Source organism: Sphaerodactylus townsendi, linkage group LG09 (assembly GCF_021028975.2).
Source record: "Sphaerodactylus townsendi isolate TG3544 linkage group LG09, MPM_Stown_v2.3, whole genome shotgun sequence".
In the NCBI taxonomy this organism is placed as follows: domain Eukaryota; kingdom Metazoa; phylum Chordata; class Lepidosauria; order Squamata; family Sphaerodactylidae; genus Sphaerodactylus; species Sphaerodactylus townsendi.
The window spans coordinates 71,088,667-71,113,211 of record NC_059433.1 but is presented as its reverse complement, the minus strand read 5'-3'; the positions used below and the strand labels follow the sequence as shown (position 1 = coordinate 71,113,211).

The window sequence follows — 24,545 nt, the reverse complement described above, 5'->3', positions numbered from 1 at the left end:
TTCACATTCAACAAGTCTGAAAGAAAACTTCTGTGAAATGTTCTACCGCTGGTACTTAAATTCGCAAAAATGTATTCCAGATGTTTTGAAAGCTTGTTAGAAATGTCACCAAGCTAGGGGAACTTTTATGAACATGTGGTGGAATTGTAAGGTGATTAAGAAATTTCGGCTGGAAATTTGTAAGTTGATGAAAAGGATTTTGGGTCAGAATTTTAAGTTTAAAGCAGATAGGGGTTTTTTTGCTGAATATACTAGATCAGGCGATGAATAAGAAAAGCAAGAAACTTGTCTTTTGTTAGTGACAAATTCCTAATGACTTTCCAGTAACCTGGAGTGGATAAGTTCATCACTTCTAAGTACAGCTCAAAGACCAGAACAACAAAGGGAATATTATATTCTGTGCCACCTGAAACTCAGGGAAAGCAGGATTGGGTTTTCCCCTTGTTGGGTAGTCATTATGTTTATTTCCAATTCCCTCCCCTCTCTCTTGGCTACTAACTAGCATGTTCTCCTAAGACAGTGGTGGCGAACCTTTGGCACTCCAGATGTTACTGACTACAATTCCCACCAGCCCCTGCCAATTGGCCATGCTGGCAGGGGCTGATGGGAATTGTAGTCCATAACATCTGGAGTGCCAAAGGTTCGCCACCATGGTCCTAAGACCTGGAAATACTGAGATTGTGGCACTTTCACAAAGCATCAACAGGAGGAAAATAGAACTGTGTGGGAGAGGCTAAATGCATTTTTTATTTTTCTATATTCGGAGTAAAAATTAATATAATATAATATAATATAATATAATATAATATAATATAATATAATATAATATAATATAATAAAAATGTAATAAACTAGTAGGTTGTGTGTTTTGGTTCTTTTACTTTTAACCTATAACACGTTAAAATATAGGGAGTTCTCTTACTTTTAGCATAAATCAATATTCCATTCATAAGGCTCACAATTGTCTTTTAAATGCATAACTAATAAATAATGACAATGTTCTTTTCCTTAGTAAGGTTTCTTTTCTATGTCTGTGATAAAGAGTTTCTTGCAAATGACCATATGAAAATCAAAAGCTTGGAACATATATCTACCTTTACTCTCGTATCGTTTGAATTAATACTCTGGGAAATCGGAGCTCATTAGAAACTTTGTGACATGTTAAAAGTAAAAGAACCAAACGCATACAAACTGCTAGTTTATTACATCTCTATTTCATCTATATTACATTATGTTATATATTATATTATCTAGTATTCATTTTGGCTAATATAGAAAGATAAAAAGGCATTTCGCCTCTCCCGCACGGTTGTATTTTCCTCCTGTTAGTAAACTGTTTCCGTGGTGGTTTCTCATGTTGTTATATTACAGTTCTATTAATAACTTCACAAAGCAGACAACATTAAAATCAGAAATGTTCATTAACAGATGCAATTCAAAACTCTCGGCCTGTGGTGGCGAACCTATGGCACTCCAGATGTTCATGGACTACAATTCCCATCAGCCAATTGGCCATGCTGGCAGGGGGTGATGGGAATTGTAGCTCATGAACATCTGGAGTGCCATAGGTTCGCCACCACTGCTCTAGGCTCAAACCCCACTCTTCAAAAGGCTAGGCTCCCCCCCCCCGCACCGCGACTTGTTTTCTAGCTTTATGATGCTCTGAAGTTCAGAACAATATCACCCTCCTTTTACAACATCTGGTGCGGTGGGAAGAAGACGCCAGGCAGAACTAAAACTTTACAACAATCATAAAGAATGCAGAGCCAGCCTGGCATAATTTTTTACCGCCTCCCCTTCTTGGCCACGCAAGAATGTTCTGGATTTTTTTTAAAAAAAACCCCACTACCATGATAGAATTGTCTGAAGGTCCCACGGCATAGTCGATCTGCTAAATGCCCAGCAGATACAACTGCCGGGCGATCCAACACAGGCCTCGCCTGCTTTTAAAACCAGTCTAAATTTCCTGTTAGTGCTGAAGCCACTGGAACAGTCTAAGCCAGGGGGCTTTAAACTATGCCCCCCCCCAGATGTTCATGAACTACAATTCCCATCAGCCCTGCCACTTGGCCATGCTGGCAGGGGCTGATGGGAATTGTAGTCCACGAACATCTGGGGGGGCCATAGCTTAGACCCCTGGTCTAAGCTCAGCACTTCTGAGATGCTGTACATCAAAGTATCGGGCATCTTGGAAAGCGCATGGTTCCCAGCGTGCTGGGAATTTGGGGGCACTGTTCAAAGGCTACCAATAAAGGTGAAATAACAGCAACTCCAGACACACCTAAGTTCTCCTGATGCTCAAGGACTACAACTTTGAAGAGGCGAGAATTGTAAGAGGCCGTTTTTGAAGAAGGACTGGAGTTTTAACCCGTAGCACCGAGAGACGCTCAGTGTCCGTGAAAGGAATACAACTTTCCTGAGGGACCGCATCTTCGGGACCGCATCGCCCCACATGTCCCTATACGGCCTCTTCGCTCTGCGGAGGCCAATCTACTGGTGGTCCCTGGCCCCTCGATGATACGGCTGGCCTCCACACGGGCCAGGGCTTTTACAGCTCTGGCCCCAGCCTGGTGGAACACTCTCCCACCAGCTGTCCAGGCCCTGCGAGACCTTACTGAATTCCGCAGGGCCTGTAAGATGGAGTTGTTCCGCCAGGCCTTTGGAGGGACCAGCCGTGGATGGTGCCCCCCCCCCATGGCCTTTACATCAGTGCCTTTGCCATCTGGGGTTTGCTGATCTTCCCCCTGAAAGAGGGTTTGGAAATGGATCTGTCGGACGCCATTGCGTGTTAGTTTTAATCTTTCTACTAGTTTTTATTTTACTGCTGCTTTTAATGGTTTTAGTTATTTTACTTGTATACGTGCATTTTTATCTGTATATGTGCATTGTATTGTACACCGCCCAGAGCCCTACGGGGATGGGGCGGTATAATAAATCGAAATAAATAAATAAATAAATAAATAAATAAATAAATAAATAAATAAATAAATAAATAAATAAATAAATAAATAAATAAATAAATAAATAAGAGCTTTTTTGGCTCTGCCATTGGAAGCAGCTATGTCTATATGCAACACTGGAGAGGCCATTAACTTGACAGTCTCCTTGCATAGCTGTGCTTCATACAAATCAATATATATATATTTTTTACTCTCTACCATTATCCACTCCTTGAGCACCAATATGCTGGCAGATAACTATGGCTTTTCCATTCTGTATAAAACAATGCCCTGTAAAGTTACCTTTGAGGATCTGCTTGCAGTTTATTGACATCCGACGGGTTCTTTAATGTGGGTACTTTTCGGGCAGCCACAATTGTTTCTTTAGCCTGTGGGGGGAATACATTGGTTTCATTATCAAGTTGTATCTTTTGTAGGACAGCCAGTGGTGTTTGGCAGTGAAGGACTACAATGTGTGCACAACACAAAAGGGAATTGGAAAGAAAAAAACAAAATTAGTCACTCTTACATGACTGGAGTAAGGATTACAGAAAGATGAAAAAGGAAAGTTTGAATTTATACCACCCTGCCTGTCCTGTAAGGAGACTCAAAGGAGCTTACTAACTTCTTTCCCTTCCTCTCCCCACAACAGACACCTTGTGAGGTAGGTGGGGCTGGAGAACTGTGACTAGCCCAAGGTCACCCAGCAGGCTTCATGTGGAGGAGCTGGGAAACATAAGAACATAAGAACGAGCCTGCTGGATCAGACCAGAGTCCATCTAGTCCAGCCCTCTGCTACTTGCAATGGCCCACCAGATGCCTTTGGGAGCTCACATGCAGGATGCAAAAGCAATGACCTTCTGCTGCTGCTGCTCCTGAGCACCTGGTCTGCTAAGGCATTTGCAATCTCAGATCAAGATTGGTAGCCATAGATCTACTTCTCCTCCATAAATCTGCCCAAGCCCTTTTTAAAGCTATCCAGGCTAGTGGCCATCACCAAATCCAGTTCACCAGATAACGGTCTGCTCAAATGGAGGAGTGGGGAATCAAGCTCAATTTTCCTGGCTAGAGTCCACCTGCCCTTAGCCACTACACCATGCTGTCTTAAGGGATTTTCCCGGCCTCCCCTCCTCCTCTATTGCAACCAGGCGGAATGGCTGCTGGGGAAGGGAAATGACATCTGAATCCAGCTGACCGCACGGCAGGGTGGGAGTGTTGCAAATCTGGAAGCCGCACAACAATGCCAAAACAAACAGCCAGTTCTGAATTTCTTTCTCATGAGCAACTCAATCTGGCCAGCGTACAAGCTCCTCATTGAGTTCGGCAGGATAGGTACACACAATTAATTTTGTCCAACTGAAATTGACGCCACTCAAAAAGGCTTCAATTGTCCGGACTGCCCCGTGGAAAAGTATTCAATTAAACCCATTTGAACCTGCATTTGAAACAGAGCGGTATTTTACCGTACAGAATGTTCCCGGGAGCAAACAGAATCGACACACGCTCATAAAAATGATCCTTCAAATCGTATAATGGAAGTTAATATTTTATATATCCGTTACCGTTTATCAAGCTCAGCCACCGTTCTAAACCTTCCATCCATTAAACACAATCAGTCTGCTTAATCTCGATTTGAAAATGTCCTTATAAACAACCGTTTTCCAGTTCTATTTTTCTGGCCTGTCGGCTGAGCATCTGGTAGCAGGAGAAAAGAAGGGTAAAGCTGTGCTGGAGGATTTCTCCAAAGCAGCCCAGGCTCACCACAGGTTTCTGCGCTCCCTGTTCCTACTACAGGGTTCATGCTGAAGTGAAGCAGCTCTTCAGGAGCAGCAGTGGCGTAGGAGGTGAAGAGCTCGTGTATCTAATCTGGAGGAACCAGGTTTGATTCCCAGCTCTGCCACCTGAGCTATGGAGGCTTATCTGGGGAATTCAGACTAGCCTGGGCCCTCCCACACATGCCAACTGGGTGACCTTGGGCTAGTCACAGCTTCTCGGAGCTCTCTCAGCCCCACCCACCTCACAGGGTGTTTGCTGTGAGGGGGGAAGGGCAAGGAGATTGTAAGCCCCTTTGAGTCCACCTGCCCTTAGCCACTACACCATGCTGTGTAGGGGGGATATAAATCCAAACTCCTCCTCCTCCTCCTCCTCCTCCTCCTCCTTCAGTAGATTATCCTGGCAAGTGTTGGCAATCCCCAAGACAAAGCACGTGGCAAAACACACTGTAAGGGTTAAATGGTGTTTTCTAGAATGGAATTTGGTCTTATCAATATAAGGAGTTGTGGTACACGAAAGAGAAGGATCTTGATTGTATAGTTGGAACCAGTGGCGTAGCGCCAAGGGGACGGGGGGCGCAATGCACCAGGCACAGGGCGTGGTGGGGGCGTTCCAGGGCAGGCAGGGGCGCACGCATGCTCTGGGCGCAGTTCCCCCTCGCTCCGCCCCCGGTTGGAACTTGTTTGAGCCTGCTTCGGTCGGCTTTAGCTATTGATACGCTGAGCCAGTTTAAACTTTTCAACTCAGCCCGTAAAAGCAGCTGCACAATGAGTATGTTAATATTAACCTCTCCGCCCCTACGTGATTAAGGGGCATCGATGATGGACATATGTGTGCAGTTGGGAAGAAGAAGAAGAAGAAGAAGAAGAAGAAGAAGAAGAAGAAGAAGAAGAGGAGGAGGAGGAGTAGTTTGGATTTATATCCCCCCTTTCTCTCCTGTAGGAGACTCAAAGGGGCTCACAATCTCCTTGCCCTTCCCCCCTCACAACAAACACCCTGTGAGGTGTTTGCAAATGCCTTAGCAGACCAGGTGCTCAGGAGCAGCAGCAGCAGAAGGCCATTGCTTTCATATCCTGCATGTGAGCTCCCAAAAGCACCTGGTGGGCCACTGCGAGTAGCAGAGTGCTGGACTAGATGCTCTGGTCTGATCCAGCAGGCTAGTTCTTAGGTTCTTATGATCTTATGAGGTCGGTGGGGCTGAGAGAGCTCCGAAAAGCTGTGACTAGCCCAAGGTCACCCAGCTGGCGTGTGCGGGAGTGCACAGGCTAATCTGAATTCCCCAGATAAGCCTCCACAGCTCAGGCGGCAGAGCGGGGAATCAAACCCGGTTCCTCCAGATTAGAATGCACCTGCTCTTAACCACTACGCCACTGAACATATCAAAGAGTGTTTACATTTAGGTGGAGCAGAAGCCTGGACCTCTCAAGTACCCTCAGCCAATGAGGGAAGAGAGCGGGACTATGTGGACAGGTAAAGGGTATGAAGTGAAGAGAATTCTATTGTTACTTCTGAGCTGTCCCAACTTATTTCTGGGTGAGGTGTATCTCCGCATTATTTGCAAATAAAATATAAAAGATTCTCCGCCTCTGAGTGGTTTTATTGGAAAGTGGGGGATATAAGAACACAAAGGCATGAAACTGCTTTATATCAAATAGAACACCTGGTCCTTTTAACAGGCGATGCTGGGGGTTGAACCTGAGGCCTTTGGCATGCCAAGCGGACACTGTATCTCCGAGCCGCAATCACTGATCCACAACCCTCTTTCCCAAACGATCTATGAAGAAGAGGGAGACACTCCCTAGTTCAGTGATGGCGAACCTTTTCAAGACCGAGTGCCCAAATTGCAACCCAAAGCCCACTCATTTATCGCCAAGTGCCAACACGGCAATTTAATCTGAATACTGAGGTTTTCGTTTAGAAAAAAACGGTTGGCTACGAGGCGCGAGTTACTTGGGAGTAGGCTTGGTGAAGCAACTTTTTTACAACTTTTGTTGTTTTAATCTGTATTTATTTTGTACCTGCTGCTTAAGTTTTTAATGGATCTAAGTTGTATTTTTGTAATGATTTGTTGATTTGCTGTCTTAAGAGAACAGCCATATTGTAAGTCGCCTCGAGCCCTTCGGGGGTGAGGCGGCCTATAAATTAATCAAATTAATCAAATTAATCAAATTAATCAAATTAATCAAATTAATCAAATTAATCAAATTAATCAAATGAATGAATGAATGAATGAATGAATAAAACCGTGCAACGCTTCAAATGGGTGAATCATGACCCTAGGAGGGTTTACTCAGAAGCAAGCCCCATTGCCAGCAACTGAGCTTACTCCCAGGTAAAGGATCGTGTCCAGGCCAGCCTAGATGTGTGTGTGTGGGGAAATGATTTTCCACCCCCCCCCCACATGACGAACTCTGTGCACGCGTGCCCACGGAAAGGGCTCTGAGTGCCACCTCTGGCACCTGTGCCATAGGTTCGCCACTGCTGCCCTAGTTGTGTACAAAGATGGGGATCTTCTCTCCATCTTTTTGGACTTGACTGCACAATGCTTCAGCATTCATTTCTGCTGACGCAAAATAAGAGGAGGCCGTCGTTTAGACTATCCATCTGCAAATATTTTCAATGGCAAAAATGGCTTCAGAGACATCCATTGAGGAATGTATGCAGATATCCATTTGAAAGGGTTTCTGAATGTTTCAAAGCAGAGAATTTGGGTCGAATGAATCAAATTTTTGGGCGCAATTCCAGCCACTGACGAGGATGCAAACCTGTCATTATGGATCTGTCGTTTGAATTAATGAGAGGCCTCACAAAAGGAAAGCAGATGGTAGAAACTTGAAGAGGACTGGGTGCATACATCCAGCAGCCCTTGGCGGCGGGACCCGGGTGTGCTACAGCAGCTCAAAGAGCAAAACGTGCCAACTGCTCCACCACCACCAGAAATCCCTCCACAGGGTTTGCGAGACTTATGTAACCTAAAGGGTGCTGTAAGTCCGAAGACGGAGCCCATTTCTGACCCTAAATCCCAAGTGGGAGCTGACGAACGTTGGCTCTGCCCCAGGAATGCACCATCCCGTCAACTGCCCCCCCTCCCCGCCGCACACACTGGTGTCTGGTTGGGGCGGCAGTGTGGCCTCAGTCTCGCCACTCCCCTCCCTTAAGGCCTTTGCCCCCCCCCCCCCTTTGGATGGGCCTGATTGTCACAACTTAAAAATATAATTGAGAACAAATACAAGACAGAATGTAAGTAAGCCAAACAGGCCATTACGGATGTCTTTATCCATTACAGAATGAATTTATAGTATTATAAACTCCTGCATCAGGAGTTCAAGGTTAAAATTTAGGCTCACACAGTCTTTGTTCAATCAATCAATCAATCAATCAATCAATCAATCAATCAATCAATCAATCAATCAATCAATCAATCAATCAATCAATCAATCAATCAATCAATCAATCACCTTTATGAGGCATAAGACAAAGTTTTAAAACAAGGATAACCAAAATATGATCAAAGTAAGTAGTGGGGTGCCGTGTGGTTTCCGGGCTGTATGGCCGTGTTCTAGCAGCATTCTCTCCTGACGTTTCGCCTGCATCTGTGGCTGGCATCTTCAGAGGATCTGAGATGCCAGCCACAGATGCAGGCGAAACGTCAGGAGAGAATGCTGCTAGAACATGGCCATACAGCCCGGAAACCAGACAGCACCCCAGTGATTCCGGCCGTGAAAGCCTTCGACAATACAAAGTAACTAGTGTTTTAACGAAGCCAGAATTAGGAACTTCGCTACCTCTTCAGTCCGTTTGGAACAGCAACATTTAAAAGTATCTGAATCTTGGCCGTATCGGAGAGAGCAAGGTTTAAATTGAGGAGCAGAGGAAGAGTTTGGATTTATACCCCACATTTCTCTCCTGTAAGAGACTCAAGGTGGCTTACAAGCTCCTTTCCCTTCCTCTCCCCACAACAGACACCTGGTGAGGCAGGTGGGGCTGACAGAGTTCCAAAGAACTGTGAGTAGCCCAGCAGGAATGCAGGAGTGTGGAAACACATCTGGTTCACCAGATAAGCCTCTGCCACTCAGGTGGAGAAGTGGGGAATCAAACCCGGTTCTCCAGATTAGAATCCAACTGCTCTTGAACACTGTACCACACAGGCTCGAGGAATCTAAACTGACTTACATCATTCTCCTTTCCATTCTTTCATCCCCACAACAGCTCTGTGAGGTAGGCCAGGCTGAGAGTCTGTGACTGGCCCAAAGTCACCCAGCAAGCTTCCATAGCAGAATGGGGATTCAAACCTGGGTCTCTCAGATCCTAGTCCAGTAGTCTAACCATTACACCACTCTGGCTTCTAGACTTCAACAAAGTGGTCCAGAGGCTTCAGACCACGCCCATCACAACAAAACCTCATTGTCTGTGTTATAAGCAGTGGGAATGTTTTGCTACGCCGTCAAATACATTTAAACGTCTGTGGGAATCCCTTCTCTTACCTTTGGCAGGCTGATCACCAAATGGCCAGTTGTCTGAGATCTTCTGGCGCTGCTGCTATCTGGTTTCACTTCTGCAGGGAGGACCAGTTGAAAAGGCTAAAAAGTGTGTGGGGAGGGAAGGGGAAGAGAGAGAGAGAGAGAGAGAGAGAGAGAGAGAGAGAGAGAGAGAGAGCAGCAAATAAGTCGTTTGACATACGGTTCGTTAAAAACTTCAGTTTCCCAGATTTATTCTTGTGGATTTATGGGGAGATGAAATATGAACTTGGCAGAACGCAACATGTGTGACCCAGATAGAAAACATGCAGTAGCGCATCTTTGATCCGAGAAGATTTAAGTCACTAAATCTTCTCGGGGAGTATATATTACCCCCAATTCTAATGGGTGATTTGCATCTTAAACAGCCTCCATTTACAGCGTAAACCTGATGTGTGCCTGCGTATAGAGACAGAAAGAGACATGCGGGTATGACATCACCTTCCACCGCTGGAAAAATGTGACATTTCCCAAGGAGGTTAGGACATGGTGCTTAAGTTATATTAGCGACTAAATAAGAATCATTATGCCGCTCCACTTCAGACTTAAAGTAATTTCAGTCCGCATTTAGAAGTATGATTACGAATGGGGTTTCTAATTTTTAGCTCGGCTTAATAGCGCCGTGGCATTTTGGAAACCGAAAATGAGGAAAATGGAACAAGCGGAGGGATTTTCTTTCTTTCTTTCTTTTTTTGAAAACGTTGTACGCTCGGCTCCTGGTAAATTACAGCTCTTAGGGGTAATTTTGTCACATAGAAAGGCTTACCTTAATGTTCCCCGCAGTCAAATGGAGTTTGGCGCTGGCAGGAAGGAAAATGGTACAGAAGCACCCTTGACTCTATTTTCGGGGCCTTTCTGAACTGTCAATCAAATTCCAACTCCAATAGAACTCCCCACCCCCCATTACCTTTTCTAGACTTGTGAAATATATAGTCCAGTGGTGGCGAACCTTTGGCACTCCAGATGTTATGGACTACAATTCCCACCAGCTCCTGCCAGCATGGCCAATTGGCAGGGACTGATGGGAATTGTAGTCCATAACATCTGGAGTGCCAAAGGTTCACCACCATGGATATTGTCTGTGCTAACAGATAGGATGTGGCTAAGGTACATCCCAAAGACCGGCTAGAGGAACACTCGACCGCAAAAGAGGGAATGCACACAAAAGCACCTGCGTGGTGGAAAACTAGGCAACCAATGAGACAATGGTGGAAAGTTCCGGACCCAAATTTCCTGGGGCAGATAACCTCATTTGGCTTCCGCTTGATTTTGGGGGGAAACGAGACCAACGGCACCACTCACTAGACTTGAAAACTAGGAGACCAGCATGGTGCAGTGGTTAAGAGCAGTGGACTCGAATCTAGAGAACTCGGTTTGATTCCCCACTCCTCCACATGAGTGGTGGATTCTAATCTAGTGCATTAGGTTTGTTTTCCCGCTCCTCCACAGGAAGCCTGCTGGGTGACCTTGGGCTAGTCACAGTTCTCTCAGAACTCTCTCAGCCCCACCTACCTCACAGGGTGTCTGTTGTAGGGAAGGGAAGGAGTTCATAAGTCACTTTGGCGGATTCCGTGTGGGCCAAAAACAGTGGTGTGAAAATGACGGTGTAAACCCTTTCACGCCGTTTCCCACCGTTTCCCACTGCAAGGTATAAATCTAAACCCTTCTTCTGTTGAGAGAAATCTTCCAGGAGCTGAGGGGAGAAGGAAGAGAAGGCAACAATCCCTTTATTCTTCCCTCATCTTGTTACATTTCCTCACAAACTAGGGCTGCCAGGTCTCCCCTGACCACTGCTGGAGAAAGAGTGGGGGGATAGGTTCAGTGGTGGGATCCAAAAATTTTAGTAACAGGTTCCCATGGTGGTGGGATTCAAACTGTGGCATAGCGCCAATGGGGCTGGGCGGGACACGACGGGGCGTGGCCGGGCATTCTGGGGGTGGGGCATTCCTGGGCAGGGCTGTGGCAAGGATGCAGCCGCTGCGCCGGTCCATGGGCGGGACACGAATGCACGCAGGCGCAGACTGCCACGCACGCCGGTGCACCTCCTGCTAGACTGCTTCAAGTTCTGCGCGCAACTGCTGAGAGGAGGGGCGTAACTAAGGCAAAAATCACGTGGCAAAATCACCCATTAGTAACCCCCTCTCAGCACACACAAATAATCAGTAACCTACTCTCGGGAACCTGTGAGAACCTGCTGGAACCCACTTCTGGGAGCTGATCTCTGGAGATAAGCTGCAATGTCGGTGGATCCGCAGGTCCCACCTGGAAGTTGGCATCCCCAGTTATGCCCACCACAGAAACATTCACCGTTTGACAAAATAGTGGTGCTCCCCAAAATCCAGCTGCTTCTTTCATGAAGGAGTAGGAAAGGAAGGGGGGGGATTGCCAACTATTTAGGGAAAGACTCTTGCGGCAAAAACTGGTCCAGCTCTCCCATCTCCACAATCACACCTCTTACGCTCCTTTTGGGGTGTGAACTGAGGAAATGTTCAAAATGGACGCCATGGAGAGCTTCCTGGACAGCACAATTTCAGACTATAGGTGGAGGGAACTGCATCTCTGAGTGTGGACCACACGGTGGGGAAAAATCTTCTGCATGTGGAAACTCAGTGGGTCAGGAAGAACACTGGGCCGCAGTCATTCTTCTAGAGCAGGGCTCCCCAACATGGAGCCCATGGGTACTATGGCACCTGCTGTACTACTCTTGGCACCTGCTGAGCTTTTCAGAAAATTAGCAGGCCCATTAGAAGAAGAAGAAGAGTTTGGATTTCTATCCCCCCCTTTCTCTCCTGCAGGAGACTCAAAGGGGCTTACAATCTCCTTGCCCTTCCCCCCTCAAAACAAACACCCTGTGAGGTGGGTGGGGATGAGAGAGCTCCGAGAAGCTGTGACTCGCCCAAGGTCACCCAGCTGGCATGTGTGGGAGCGTACAGGCTAATCTGAATACCCCGGATAAGCCTCCACAGCTCAGGCAGCAGAGCTGGGAATCAAACCCGGTTCCTCCAGATCAGAGTGCACCTGCTCTTAGCCACTACGCCACTGCAGGTAAGGCTTGTACTTGGCTGCCCTCCTTCAAATTAAAGGATTTTTTTTCCAGCAGGGGGATCAGAAAGACTGGGAAGCATGAAGGCACAGTGCGAGGTTCCGTTCCCTCTTCCGGCTTTCCCTCTTCCCAGGAAGTATGAGGAAGAAAGTATTCCGTCAGCCTCTGTCTCCTGTGGTGGCCATCTTGAGTTGGGCTCCAGCTTCTCTGAGGAGCTTCTTCGGGATGGTATAAACACACCCCTCTCGAAACTGCAAAGTTGTCCACAGGCTCAGAAAGTTTGGGAACACCTGTCCTGGACACACTAGCTGTTTATGGGATGGACACTCTCAACACGGGGTGCATTTGAGCCTGCTCCCCCCACCCCCGCCAGCATTCTGAAATCAAACAGCTCAGGAAAGAGGCCGCCATGTTCCTTCTCTGAACTGACTCTCACTTCCTGCAATTTATATGCTCCTTCGGCTGCTTAGTCCCTCCCTCCCGCCCATCCCATCTTCCCGCTAACTGCTGCGCCACCGTCCTTCATGACGCCATTTCCTGTTGCTCAAGTCCCACAGCTCCAATCGCATCAGTGTGGTGAGTCAGGGTGCCAAAATCAGTGTGCTGAAAACGAGTAAAAATTGAATTTAAACATAAAACCAAAGCGGCAGTCGCCAGAGCATACCCACCTTGCCCTTGACCATTACTCGGACATAGGAAGGCTGTACGTCAATCTCCAACAGAGAGGTGTCCAGATGTCTTTAGAATAAACAAGGAACATCTGGTTGAGTGACTCTTCATGTGAGGAGAAATGGTGGGTCATGTTTACACAAAGAAGCTGTGTTTTTCTCCCATTAACTATTTCAACTCATAAGGTTTTGCCTCCAATATACATTACTGTTTGCTATCACAGGGCAATCCTGTATTTCGTGGGCATGTGGCTGTGCCACCAAGTCACAGCTGACTTATGGCGACCCCATAGAGTTTTCATGGCACATGAAAACTCTTATCTGGTGAAACAGATTTGTTTCCCCGCTCCTCCACGTGAAGCCAAGTGGGTGCCCTTGGACTAGTCACAGTTCTCTCAGAACTCCCTCAGCCCCACCTACCTCACAAGGTGTCCACAGCGAGGAGAGAGAGGAGTTTGAGTCTCCTCACAAAAGAAACAGAGTCAGTGGTGGGATCCAAACATTTTAGTAACAGGTTCCCATGGTGGTGGGATTCAAACTGTGGAGTAGCGCCAATGGGCTGGGCGGGGCACGACGGGGGCGTGGCCGGGCATTCCACGGGCGGGGCATTCCTGGGTGGGACTGTGGCAAGGACGTAGCCGCTGCGCCGGTCCTTGGGTGGGAAACGAATGCACGCAGGCACAGGCTGCCACGCACGCCAGTGCACCTCCTGCTAGTCTGCTTCAAGTTCTGCGCGCTGCTGCTGAGAGGAGGGGCGTAACTAAGGCAAAAATCACGTGGCAAAATCACCAATTAGTAACCTCCTCTTGGCACACACAAATAATTAGTAACCTACTCTTGGGAACCTGTGAGAACCTGCTGGATCCCACCTCTGAACAGAGTGGTATAAATCCAAACTACTACTCCTCTTCTACACAGAAGACTGTCTTCTCCACAGCCTTCTGTGTAGAGCACACAAAGGTATGGTGCCCGCTGACACATTTCTTGTTGCCTGCCGAGTGACTTCAGAAAGCGAGCGGGGTCAGGTAGGGCTTTGGTATAGCAAGGGCTTTGGATTGGCTGTGCAGATTTTAAAAAAATGTTCCTTTGGTAGCAACTGCCCCCCCACACAAGGATCTTCACTGTGTGATGGAAGGAAAGCTGAAGCAGATGTTTTGTGGCAGTGCCTATCACGGCTCGCCAGAATTCTTAAGGTGCCCACAGGCTCAAAATGGCTGGCGACCCCTGGCATAGGGGGAACCAAAGCTATGTCTCAAAAACGACCTGATGAAATCAGATCTGTTTTTGCATCCCAGTATAGGTGTCTTGCAGTGGGGGAGGCTTGTCTGTGCTGTGAGTCTAATTCAGTGGTGGCGAACCTATGGCATGGGTGCCAGAGGTGGCACTCAGAGCCCTCTCTGTGGGCACGCACAAACAGAATGCCCCCACACACATCTAGGCTGGCCTGGGCCGCTGGGCTTGATTATTAGCATTAAACCTAAGACCTAGTTTTGGGGAAGCAGTGTAGGTAACCCTGTTAAGCGCTGTTAAACCCCACTGACTTTCATGCGAAGAACTAAAGTGCAATCCTTTACCTGGGAGTAAGCTCGGTTGCTGGCAATGGGGCTTGCTTCTAAGTAAACCCTCCTAGGGTCGCAATTCACCTGTTGGAAGAGTTGCATGGTTGCTTCAAAGCCAAACCACCAACTACCACCAAGCTTACTCCCGAGTAACGCACGCCTCGGAGCCAACCGTTTTTTTCTAAACTAAAACCTCAGTATTCAGGTTAAATTGCCGTGTTGGCACTTTGCGATAAGTAAGCGGGTTTGGGGTTGCAATTTGGGCACTCGGTCTCGAAAAAGTTCACCATCACTGGTCTAATTCAAATCTGACCATTTCGTCTTGGGGCTCGTGGATTCACAAATCAGTGCCTGACGCTTGATGATATCAGGCAGCGTCAAACAAAGCGGGGCCAAGCGGATGTGTTAAAATCCGAAAATCGCGAGAACCATGCTGACCTGTACACGGCGAGGTCCAAAACAAATTCGTTGTTTCCTTGGTCATCTTTCAAGGAGAAAGGAAGCCTGGAAAGAAAACGGGCACACTTTTTATTAGGACGGGATGAAGTCTGTCAACTGTTAGAGGTTTTAGATTACTACAGGCGTGGCTTTGTGAACCAGACATAACGTTCTGCTCTCAATACAACTGCAGGATATCTGGAGGAATACATGACTTGTGCTCTAACTGGTGTGGGTTTTTAAAAGCCGAAGCATGAAGGAAGGACTGTGAACAAGGTCAGTTTGACAAAAAGGCGGCTCATGCAGGAAGAAGGACATCTGCTGGCAACAAACCTAACCAGGAAATTGCTGCGTTATCTACTGTTTACACAGGACAGAATTTTATTACGTGGAAAGTGTTTTTATGTGCCGTTCCTTCAAAGTGTTACAGATGAATTATTGTACGTTCAGGAGACTCGTCTCCTCAGGGACAACTTGTATTGGTGCCATATTTTTTTTTAATCTGCAGTGTCTGCTTCGTCTCGTTTCAGATATTTTCCACACCAAGGTCCCCAGTTGCATGACTTTGGCTCGGAACTCACAGAGCGGCTGTAGGGAAGGATATTTTTGTACCTTGGAAAAAAGAGTGCCTTTTCCATACCATATTACAACTCAGTTTCAAAGGCCCTTTCCCCACTTACCTTCGTGGGCCCTTTGCTGCATGCTGCTCTCAGCGCGCGGCATCTCTGGTGCACGCCAGGGCGTCCCCACGCCCCCGTGCTCTGCTCTTCACGGGGTCATCAAAAGGCGCCGTTTTGAGGAGCGCCAGGGATGCTGCGCGCTGAGGGGGCGCGAGAGCGGCAGCGTCGAGGCGGCTGCGCTGTTGCGGCCCCTGTAGTGGGGAGTGCCCCGGGACCCCGCGCTACTTGACGAGAGTAGCGCAGGGCTTAAGGTAAGTGAGGAAAGGGCCAAAGACACTTTGTTACATTTCCTGGGTGGTCGCTGTTTGAGAAAACACAAATCCATGGGCATGCCATATCACTTGTGCAATGTCAGGTGTCTTGGCCATTATTGTCAGGATGAGATCACCCCGTAAAGGATTCCCTTGGCTAGGCACGTGTAGAAGAGTTTGGATTTATACCCCACCTTTCTCTCTTGTAAGGAGACTCAAGGTGGCTTACAAGCTCCTTTCTTTTCCTCTCCCCACAACAGAACACCTTGTGAGGTAGGTGGGGCTGAGAGAGTTCAGAGAGAACTGTGACTAGCCCAAGGTCGCTCAGCAGGAATGTAGGAGTGTGGAAACACATCTGGTTCACCAGATAAGCCTCTGCCACTCAGGTGGAGGAGTGGGGAATCAACCCCAGTTCTCCAGATTAGAATCCACCTGCTCTTAACTACTACAGGAGCAGCAGTGGCGTAGGAGGTTAAGAGCAGGTGCATTCTGATCTGGAGGAACTGGGTTTGATTCCCAGCTCTGCCGCCTGAGCTGTGGAGGCTTATCTGGGGAATTCAGATTGGCCTGTGCACTCCCACACATGCCAGCTGGGTGACCTTGGGCTAGTCACAGCTTTTCGGAGCTCTCTCAGCCCCACCCACCTCACAGGGTGTTTGTTGTGAGGGGGGAAGGGCAAGGAGAATGTCAGCCCCTTTGAGTCTCCTACAGGAGAGAAAGGGGGGATATAAATCCAAAACTCTTCTTCTTCTTCTACACTACGCTGGCTTGATGGGGTAACGGGTAGCCATTTGATTGGGTGACAGTTTCCCACACCTGATCTGCTTCATGACAATTATGTGAAGATGGCTTTTGGTAGCAGGTGTGTGTGTGTGTTAAGTGCTGTCAAGTCATGTTCGACTCATGGTCAACTCTGTGAATTAATCACCTCAAACGTCTTATAATTAACAGCTTTGCTCAGGCCTTGCAAACTTGTGTTTTCCAGGGACTCTTGTCTACTCATAATGTGACCGACCTACCATAACTTCAGCTAAGTTATTTTAGCTTCTAGGGCAGTGATGGCGAACCTTTTCGAGGCCAAGTGCCCAAACTACAACCCCAAAACCCACTTATTTATCGCAAAGTGCCAACACGGCAATTTAACCTGAATACTGAGGTTTTAGTTAAGAAAAAATGGTTGGCTCTGATGCATGCGTTACTCGGGAGTAAGCTTGGTGGTAGTTGATGGCTTTGCTTTTAGCAACCATGCAACTCTTCGAACGGGTGAATCACGACCCTAGGAGGGTTTACTCAGAAGCAAGCCCCATTGCCAGCAACCAAGCTTACTCCCAGGTAAAGGATCACGCTTTAGTTCTTCGCATGAAAATCATTGGGTTTATCAGTGCTTAACAGGGTTACCTATACTGCTTCCCCAAAACTAGGTCTTAGGTTTAATGCTAATAATCGAGCCCAGCGGCCCAGGCCAGCCTAGATGTGTGTGTGGGGGATTTTCCCCCCCACATGATGAACTCTTTTTGTGCGTGCCCACAGAGAGGGCTCTGAGTGCCACCCTGGGCACCCGTGCCATAGGTTCGCCATCACTGTTCTAGGGAGAGCTCACGCTTTATTTGATCTAGAACCAACTCATCTGTCTTCTGAAGGTCCATAAAACCTTTCACTAACACCACACTTCAAATGGATCAACTTACTTCCTGCCTGCCTTCTTCATTACCCAACTTCCACACACATACATAGTAATGGGGAATACTCTGGCACGAATTATCCTGATCTTGGTTCCCAGTGACACATCCATACACTTCAGCATTTTTTTCCAGGCTTTTCCAGTCCCAAGGGCCTTCTGATTTCTTGGCTGCCGTCTCCCTTTGGGTTGACAGTGGAGCCAAGGAACCTGGCTGGAACAATTTCAATGTCTACATCAATTGATGTCTCATTAGATCATTAAATAGCCCTTCTGCAGATTTGTGTGAGAGGGCAGCCAGTTTCTTACAGGGGGCTATAAACCTTCGCCTTGTCAGGAACAAGTGTCCATTTTAGGTACCGTAAGGTTATAATATATGCATTTTTATAATGTTGTTTCTTCTATATTTTGTATTGTTAATGTTAAACAACTGTAACTCCTTTTAATTATTATACCGGCGTGCACTTTTGATGCCAATAAAGGTTTATGTATGTATGTAGTTGTGCCATTCATCACTTTGTTGTTAGTTTTGTCTTTATGATGTTCAGTTGTAATCCTGCTTTCATATTTTCTACTTTGACCTTCATCAGCAGCTGTTTCACTTGTGTCGAAGAAGAAGAAGAAGAAGAAGAAGAAGAAGAAGAGGAGGAGGAGGAGGAGGAGTTTGGATTTATATCCCCCCTTTCTCTCCTGTAAGGAGACTCCAAGGGGCTTACAATCTCCCCCCCCGCAACAAACACCCTGTGAGGTAGGTGGGGCTGAGAGAGCTCGGAAGAACTGTGACTAGCCCAAGGTCACCCAGCTGACGTGTGTTGGAGTGCACAGGCTAATCTAGTTCCCCAGATAAGCCTCCACAGCTCAAGTTCTCCAAACCCGGTTCTCCAGATTAGAGTGCACCTGCTCCTAACCACTACGCCACTGCTGCTCTCTAAAATGCAGCTATTCATAGAAGAGCTGGAGAGCAGAGTTTATAGAGAAATCTTCTGCACTCTTCTCCAGTCTTTAGCCCAGGGAAGGAAGTACAACGGTTATCTCACACTAGAAAACCATGTTGGGCGAATAATCCCATGAGGCCTGCACAGGAAACACATTCTCAGCATCCTAATAGATTTATGGTGGGAATGTGTTGAGCATACGAACTCAACAACTGGTGACAAGAACAATTTTCTCCCAGCAAAATGTCATGGTTGAGAGCACTGGACGCTAATCTGGAGAACCGGGTTCAGTTCCCCTTTCCTCCACATGAAGCCTGCTGGATGACCTTGGGCCAGTCACAGTTCTCTCAGAACTTTTTCAGCCCCACCCATCTCCCAAGGCGTCTGTTGTGGGGAGATGAAGGGAAGGAGTTTGTAAACTGCTTTGAGATTCCTTATGGTTGAAAAAGTGAGGAGTAAATCCAAACTCTTCAATGAGTATAAATTACACATATCAGTCCGAGCAGCAAAAACAGACCTTCCTTACTTTGATTTTGTAAAAAGAAAATTAGAGTGTGTCCAGTGGTGGGATCCAAAAATTTTAGTAACAGGTTCCCATGGTGGTGGGATTCAAACTAACCTACTCTTGGGAACCTGTGAGAACCTGCTGGATCCCACCTCTGAGTGTGTCTAGATTTCCCCTTCATTTACGTTTATTTTATTTATTCGCTTCATTTTTACCCTGCCTTCCTCCTTAATGGAAAGCCACAGCAGGATAAGCCTTTCTCCTTTTCTCCATTTTCTCCTCACAACAAACTTGTGAGGTAGGTTTAGGCCGAGAGCTTCTAGCTAGAGTGGGGGTACAAAACTGGGTCTCCCAGACCATATAGTCCAGCCTTCTAAACTACTTCACCACACTGGCTCTTTGTGCTTGGAAGAAAGAAAGCACAAGAGAAAGAAAACAAATCAGAGACTAGAAGATCTACCGTGTTTCCCCGAAAATAAGACAGTGTCTTATATTAATTTTTGCTCCCAACGATGCGCTATGTCTTATTTTCAGGGGATGTCTTATCCTTCTGTGTTCTGTTCGTCGGGCATGCTTCTAAACAAAAACTTTGCTATGTCTTACTTTCGGGGGATGCTTTATATTTCGCACTTCAGCAAAACCTCTACTACGTCTTATTTTCAGGGGATGTCTTATATTTGGGGAAACAGGGTATTATCATTATCATTATCATTATCATTATTATTATTACCGTGTTTTTCCGAAAATAAGACAGTGTCTTATATTAATTTTTGCTCCCAAAGATGCGCTATGTCTTATTTTCAGGGGATGTCTTATTTTTCCTGTGTTCTGTTCGTCGGGCATGCTTCCAAACAAAAACTTTGCTATGTCTTACTTTTGGGGGATGCTTTACATTTAGCACTACACCAAAATCTCTACTACGTCTTATTTTCAGAGGATGTCTTATTTTCGGGGAAACAGGGTAACAGGCTTCAAGAAACTTCGCAAAGGAAAAAAGGTCTTGGGACTGTAAAACCGCAGCTTCTACGATTGCACCCAAAGGACTAGAAACTTGCTCATTTAATGTGTTTCTTGAGATCTGAGAAAAGCTGTTAAGATTGTTGCCACCGAAGCTCCTGCTTCCTCTGCTTACAGCTAAATAAATCACCGAGCGAGGCAGCCGTTTGTGCTGTTCCCGAACTGGTATAATAGTTTATCAAAATCAGGTTGCCTTAATCTACTGCACCAAAAAAAACAAACCCAGTGTATGATTGAGAACGCCTGGGGAGTTTCAGAGGGTTTTTCCCCCCATATATTTTCAGCCCTCTACCATTCCAACCTGTCAACATAACATTTTAAGGTATAGCGTGTTTGTCTTCCCCTGAAAGAGAAAGCGACTCTGCTTTTTGGGCAGCTGACAACACATTTTTACAGCGACGCCGAGACATCGATACAGTGGTGAATTTCTCGCAAGACGCTGTTGTCAAACACCAGAATTTGTTTTCTGCCGCTGCTCTGCCTTCCCCTGTAGCTCTCAAGCAGGCTGCAAAGATGGCGTTGCTCTCTATATTGTCTAAAAGAGGGCTGAGCTTTGGTGAAGGTTTTTTAGCCACTAATCTAGTCTAAGGAAAATAAATAGACAGAGAGACCACAATATTATCTGCAAGGTAGAAGAGAGAGCCAGTATGGTGTAGTAGTGGTTAAGAGCAAGTGGATGCTAATCTGGAGAACTGGGGTTGATTCCCCTTCCTTCACCTGAGTGGCAGAGGCTTATCTAGTGAACCAGATGTGTTTCCACACTCCTACATTCCTGCTGGGTGACCTTGGGCTACTCACAGTTCTTCAGAACTCTCTCAGGCCCCTTCCGCACATGCAAAATAATGCGTTTTCAAACCACTTTCACAACTGTTTGGAAGTGGATTTTGCTATTCCGCACAGCTTCAAAGAGCACTGAAAGCAGTTTGAAAGTGCATAATTCTGCATGTGCGGAATGAGCCTTAGATTACTAAGAGAGAGTAGAACTTCTCTTTATATGTTTGTGATTATTCTTTGTATTGTTTTTCCCCTGCAATGCAGCAGTGGATGTTTGAAGTCAGAGATCGGTTTAGCGTGTGCAGGGGAAGCAGCGGTTTCTTCCCCATTGGGTAGTCTACCTGCTCAAAATTACCCCCTCACCCAAAATGCTTCAACTCTAGCTAGAATCCATTTATGGATATGCATCACATCTTTCTTCCGCAGTGGCCATTATGGGCACGCAGACAATTCAAAGGAGAGGTGTTATATTCTCTTCCTTCATATAAAAAGCTCCATGATGCATTCAGTACTTTTTACTGTGCTCCGTTCACATAAAGATGATAGTTTGGTCAGTTAAGGTGCAGTAGTTGAGAAAGTTGTATGCTTCCGAATTAGAATATAGCCCCGAATGAATATGAGAATTATCATTCATTTTTACACACTGCCTTGGTCAAAACCGTTATTTTGTGCATTACTGAACATGGTACTTTGAGACAAGGACCATGTATGCCAAAATTTATTTTTACTTGCAAAAGAAGGGGGTTAGTAAGATCCGGCATGCTTTGTTTTGTAGTGGAGGAATATATACTCTACTATCGTCTTTATGCGGAACAGAGTAGAACCAACCAATATGGCACAAAATCTTGCCTAAAGTTTCATGTTCCCGGAACTCTTTTATCAGGTTGGATGTTACAAAAAAAATATTCAGAGGAGAGGAAAAAAGCAGATGTTTCAGCCTATGATAAGACCCTCCATTATAGTCACAATTTGAGCAAATGAAAAGGGAAAGCTATCCAGTCAACTGTATGAAACAGCAAATAGCCTTCAGTTAGAATGGATGAAGGGGCGTTCAATGAAATAATTTGCTCGTTTTCTCTCCTTCTTCTAAGAGCCCACTCTGATTGCAGCGCTTGTAGGATTTTAGCATGAATTTCTTGGTCTCAACATAAATGTACCATTCCCTTAGCAGAAGAAGAGTTTCGATTTATACCCCACCTTTCTCTCCTATAAAGAGACTCAAGGTGGCTTACAAGCTCCTTTCCCTTCCTCTCCCCACAACAGACACCTTCTGAGGCAGGGGGAGCCGAGGTTCTTTCCGCACATGCAAAATAATGCACTTTCAATTCACTTTCAATGTCCTTTGCAGCTGTGCGGCATAGCAAAATCCACTTGCGAACAATTGTGAAAGTGGATTGAAAGTGTATTATTCTGCACAGGCGGAAGGGGCCCTAGCCCCTCGTTCAAAAGCAGCTCAGTCTTCCACGGGACAGTTTCTCCTTACGTACTTGGGAGCATTCACATTCAGAACAGTTCCTTCTGGAGTGATCAAAGTCCTCGGGGGCTTCTCTTTCTTCTTCCGTTCCCTGTCAATAAAAGGGGGAAACCAACAGGCGTTTCTGATTTTGCATTCTGGTCCCTTTTGAGAGGCAGCGAAGAAAGAAAATGAACAACTATTGATTAAAAGACATTTAAAACACTCCTCACCTACTTTTAATGCTAGGAAATGTGGAGAGGGGATAGGACTAGATGGCCTCTGCGACCCCTTCCTACTCTATAACTCCATGATTCCGACACCCGTTTAATTTTACTGGAAGAGGCTTCCAAGTACAGTGGAATCTCAGTTTTCATTGCCTTCAGTTTTCATCAGTTTCGGTTTTCATCGGCTTTTTCAGTGATAAATTTATCTCGGTTTTCATCAATTTGCCTTGGTTTTCATCGATTTGCAGTAAGGTGCAGGGGTTTGTGGAGAAAAATCACCCGGACAAAGCTGTTGCAGGCTGTGTCTGCAACTTGTTTAATGACAACGTCTTGCCCCATTTCAGACAAATCTTAAAGAGGCGTCAGAAACAGACCTCTTTGGACAGTTTTCTGGTGCGACATTTGGTCCCGCACCCTGGCTCTGAGAAGCTGGTCCTAGATGTTATTGTTACTGTTTTTCAGCATTAAACGACACTATGTTTATTTCACCTCAAAAAATGTGTTTTTGGTATGTTTTTTGGAGTGCTCTGAACTGGATTAATTGGATTTACATTGATTCCTATGGAAATATTTGCCTCCCAGTTTTTCAAAATACGGGTTTCGGGGAGTTTTCATCGAATTTCTTTTTTGGATGGATTACCAACGAAACTGAGGTTCCCACTGTACTTATGCTGAGGGACGAGTGGATTCTCAACCTTCCTAATGCCATTTGACTCCTTTAATACAGTTCCTCATGTTGTGGTGACCCCAACCATAAAATTGGTATATATAAAATATAAAAGACCGCTTTTCCGGATGGTTCCTATAAATGACCCCGATGAAAGAGGTCATTCACCTAGCGTGGATCTACGACTAATTCCCCAGGTTGAGAACCACTGGCTTAGGATCACAGGACGTGATTACTTACTGTGCAAACTCAGGGGCCAAAATACAATTTATATGTTGGATCTGTCTTGTAGCCCCACATACGATCAGGGGAACTCACCTTCAAAGTGTTTCATTGCTCTGTTTGCTCTGGAGTGCTACAAGGAGTGGGGGTGGTGGCCTTAGGTTTCCCTCCCGCATCATTGTGGAAATGGCTGTGGAGTGGGACAGTTTGGCCTTTCCTCAGGTTCTGAGCCAGCATGGTGTAGCGCAGTGGTGGCGAACATTTGGCACTCCATATGTTATGGACTACAATTCCCATCAGCCTCTGCCAAATTGGCCAATTGGCTATGCTGGCAGGGGCTGATGGGAATTGTAATCCATAACATCTGGAGTGCCAAAGGCTCGCCATCACGGGTGTTGCGGCTAAGAGGAGATAGACTCTGATCTGGAAAACTGGGTTTGATTCCCCACTCCTGCACGTGAACGACAGATTCTGGCGAACCGAGTTTGATACCCCACTCCTCCACAAGGGTGACCCTGGGTGACCTTGGGCTAGTCACAGTTCTCTCTGAACTCTCTCAGCCCCACCTACCTCACAAGGTGTCTGCTGTGGGGAGAGGAAGGGAAGGTGTTTGGAAGCCACTTTGAGACTCCTTATGGTTGAGAGAAAAGGGGTGTCAATCCAAACTCCTCTTCTCCTTCTTCTTCTACTTGTGGACTTGTCCTGGTGGACAAGTGGAGCCTGAGGAATGGGCAAATTGCGCCCACTTGGCCACTTCCCAATGTGAATAGAACACAGGAGGTAAACTCAAAGCTCTTTCCCACACAGTACGCTTGAGTTGAGTGAATCAACCAACTGCTTTGAAGGTGACCTCTCCCAACCATACAGTCAGGTCTGCACATCTCTGATCCAACCGGGGTCAGACATATTGTGGATTTTGGTCCTCACAGTGCATGAAAGAGAGGACTGGTCTTTCCCATGTCTCCTTCAGTAAGGAGATGCTCCCTAAGGTATTTCAAACACAAACCACAGAGCGGCACTTCACTGATGAAGAGAAGAGCAGGCCTCAATTTACTGCTGCTCCTGACCGTCAAATGGCCTCCTGACCTTTACCTCTTCCCGCATCTTCACCTTTTCAAAGTTTTCACCCACACCTCACCTTGCACTGTACCGTAGGAGTACACAGTCAGCTGCGATAAAGGTGCTATACATGCAGATTT

General features: G+C 46.4%; 1 protein-coding gene across 5 annotated transcripts in view; it reads right to left on the bottom strand.

Moving 5' to 3' along the window:
* Nucleotides 1-24,545, bottom strand: part of DNAAF11 (dynein axonemal assembly factor 11) — a 45,529-nt gene that overhangs the window by 5,776 nt on the left and 15,208 nt on the right. For 4 of the 5 annotated variants that reach the window (XM_048507212.1, XM_048507215.1, XM_048507210.1 and 1 more), the window contains 5 exons: nt 22,265-22,342; nt 14,938-15,003; nt 12,941-13,010; nt 9,197-9,292; nt 3,243-3,328 (listed from right to left, as the gene is read on the bottom strand). In XM_048507212.1, the coding sequence (XP_048363169.1) occupies nt 3,243-3,328; nt 9,197-9,292; nt 12,941-13,010; nt 14,938-15,003; nt 22,265-22,342 (396 nt within the window). The remainder of the gene's footprint in view (nt 1-3,242; nt 3,329-9,196; nt 9,293-12,940; nt 13,011-14,937; nt 15,004-22,264; nt 22,343-24,545) is intronic. The other variant, XM_048507213.1, reaches the window with a different exon arrangement.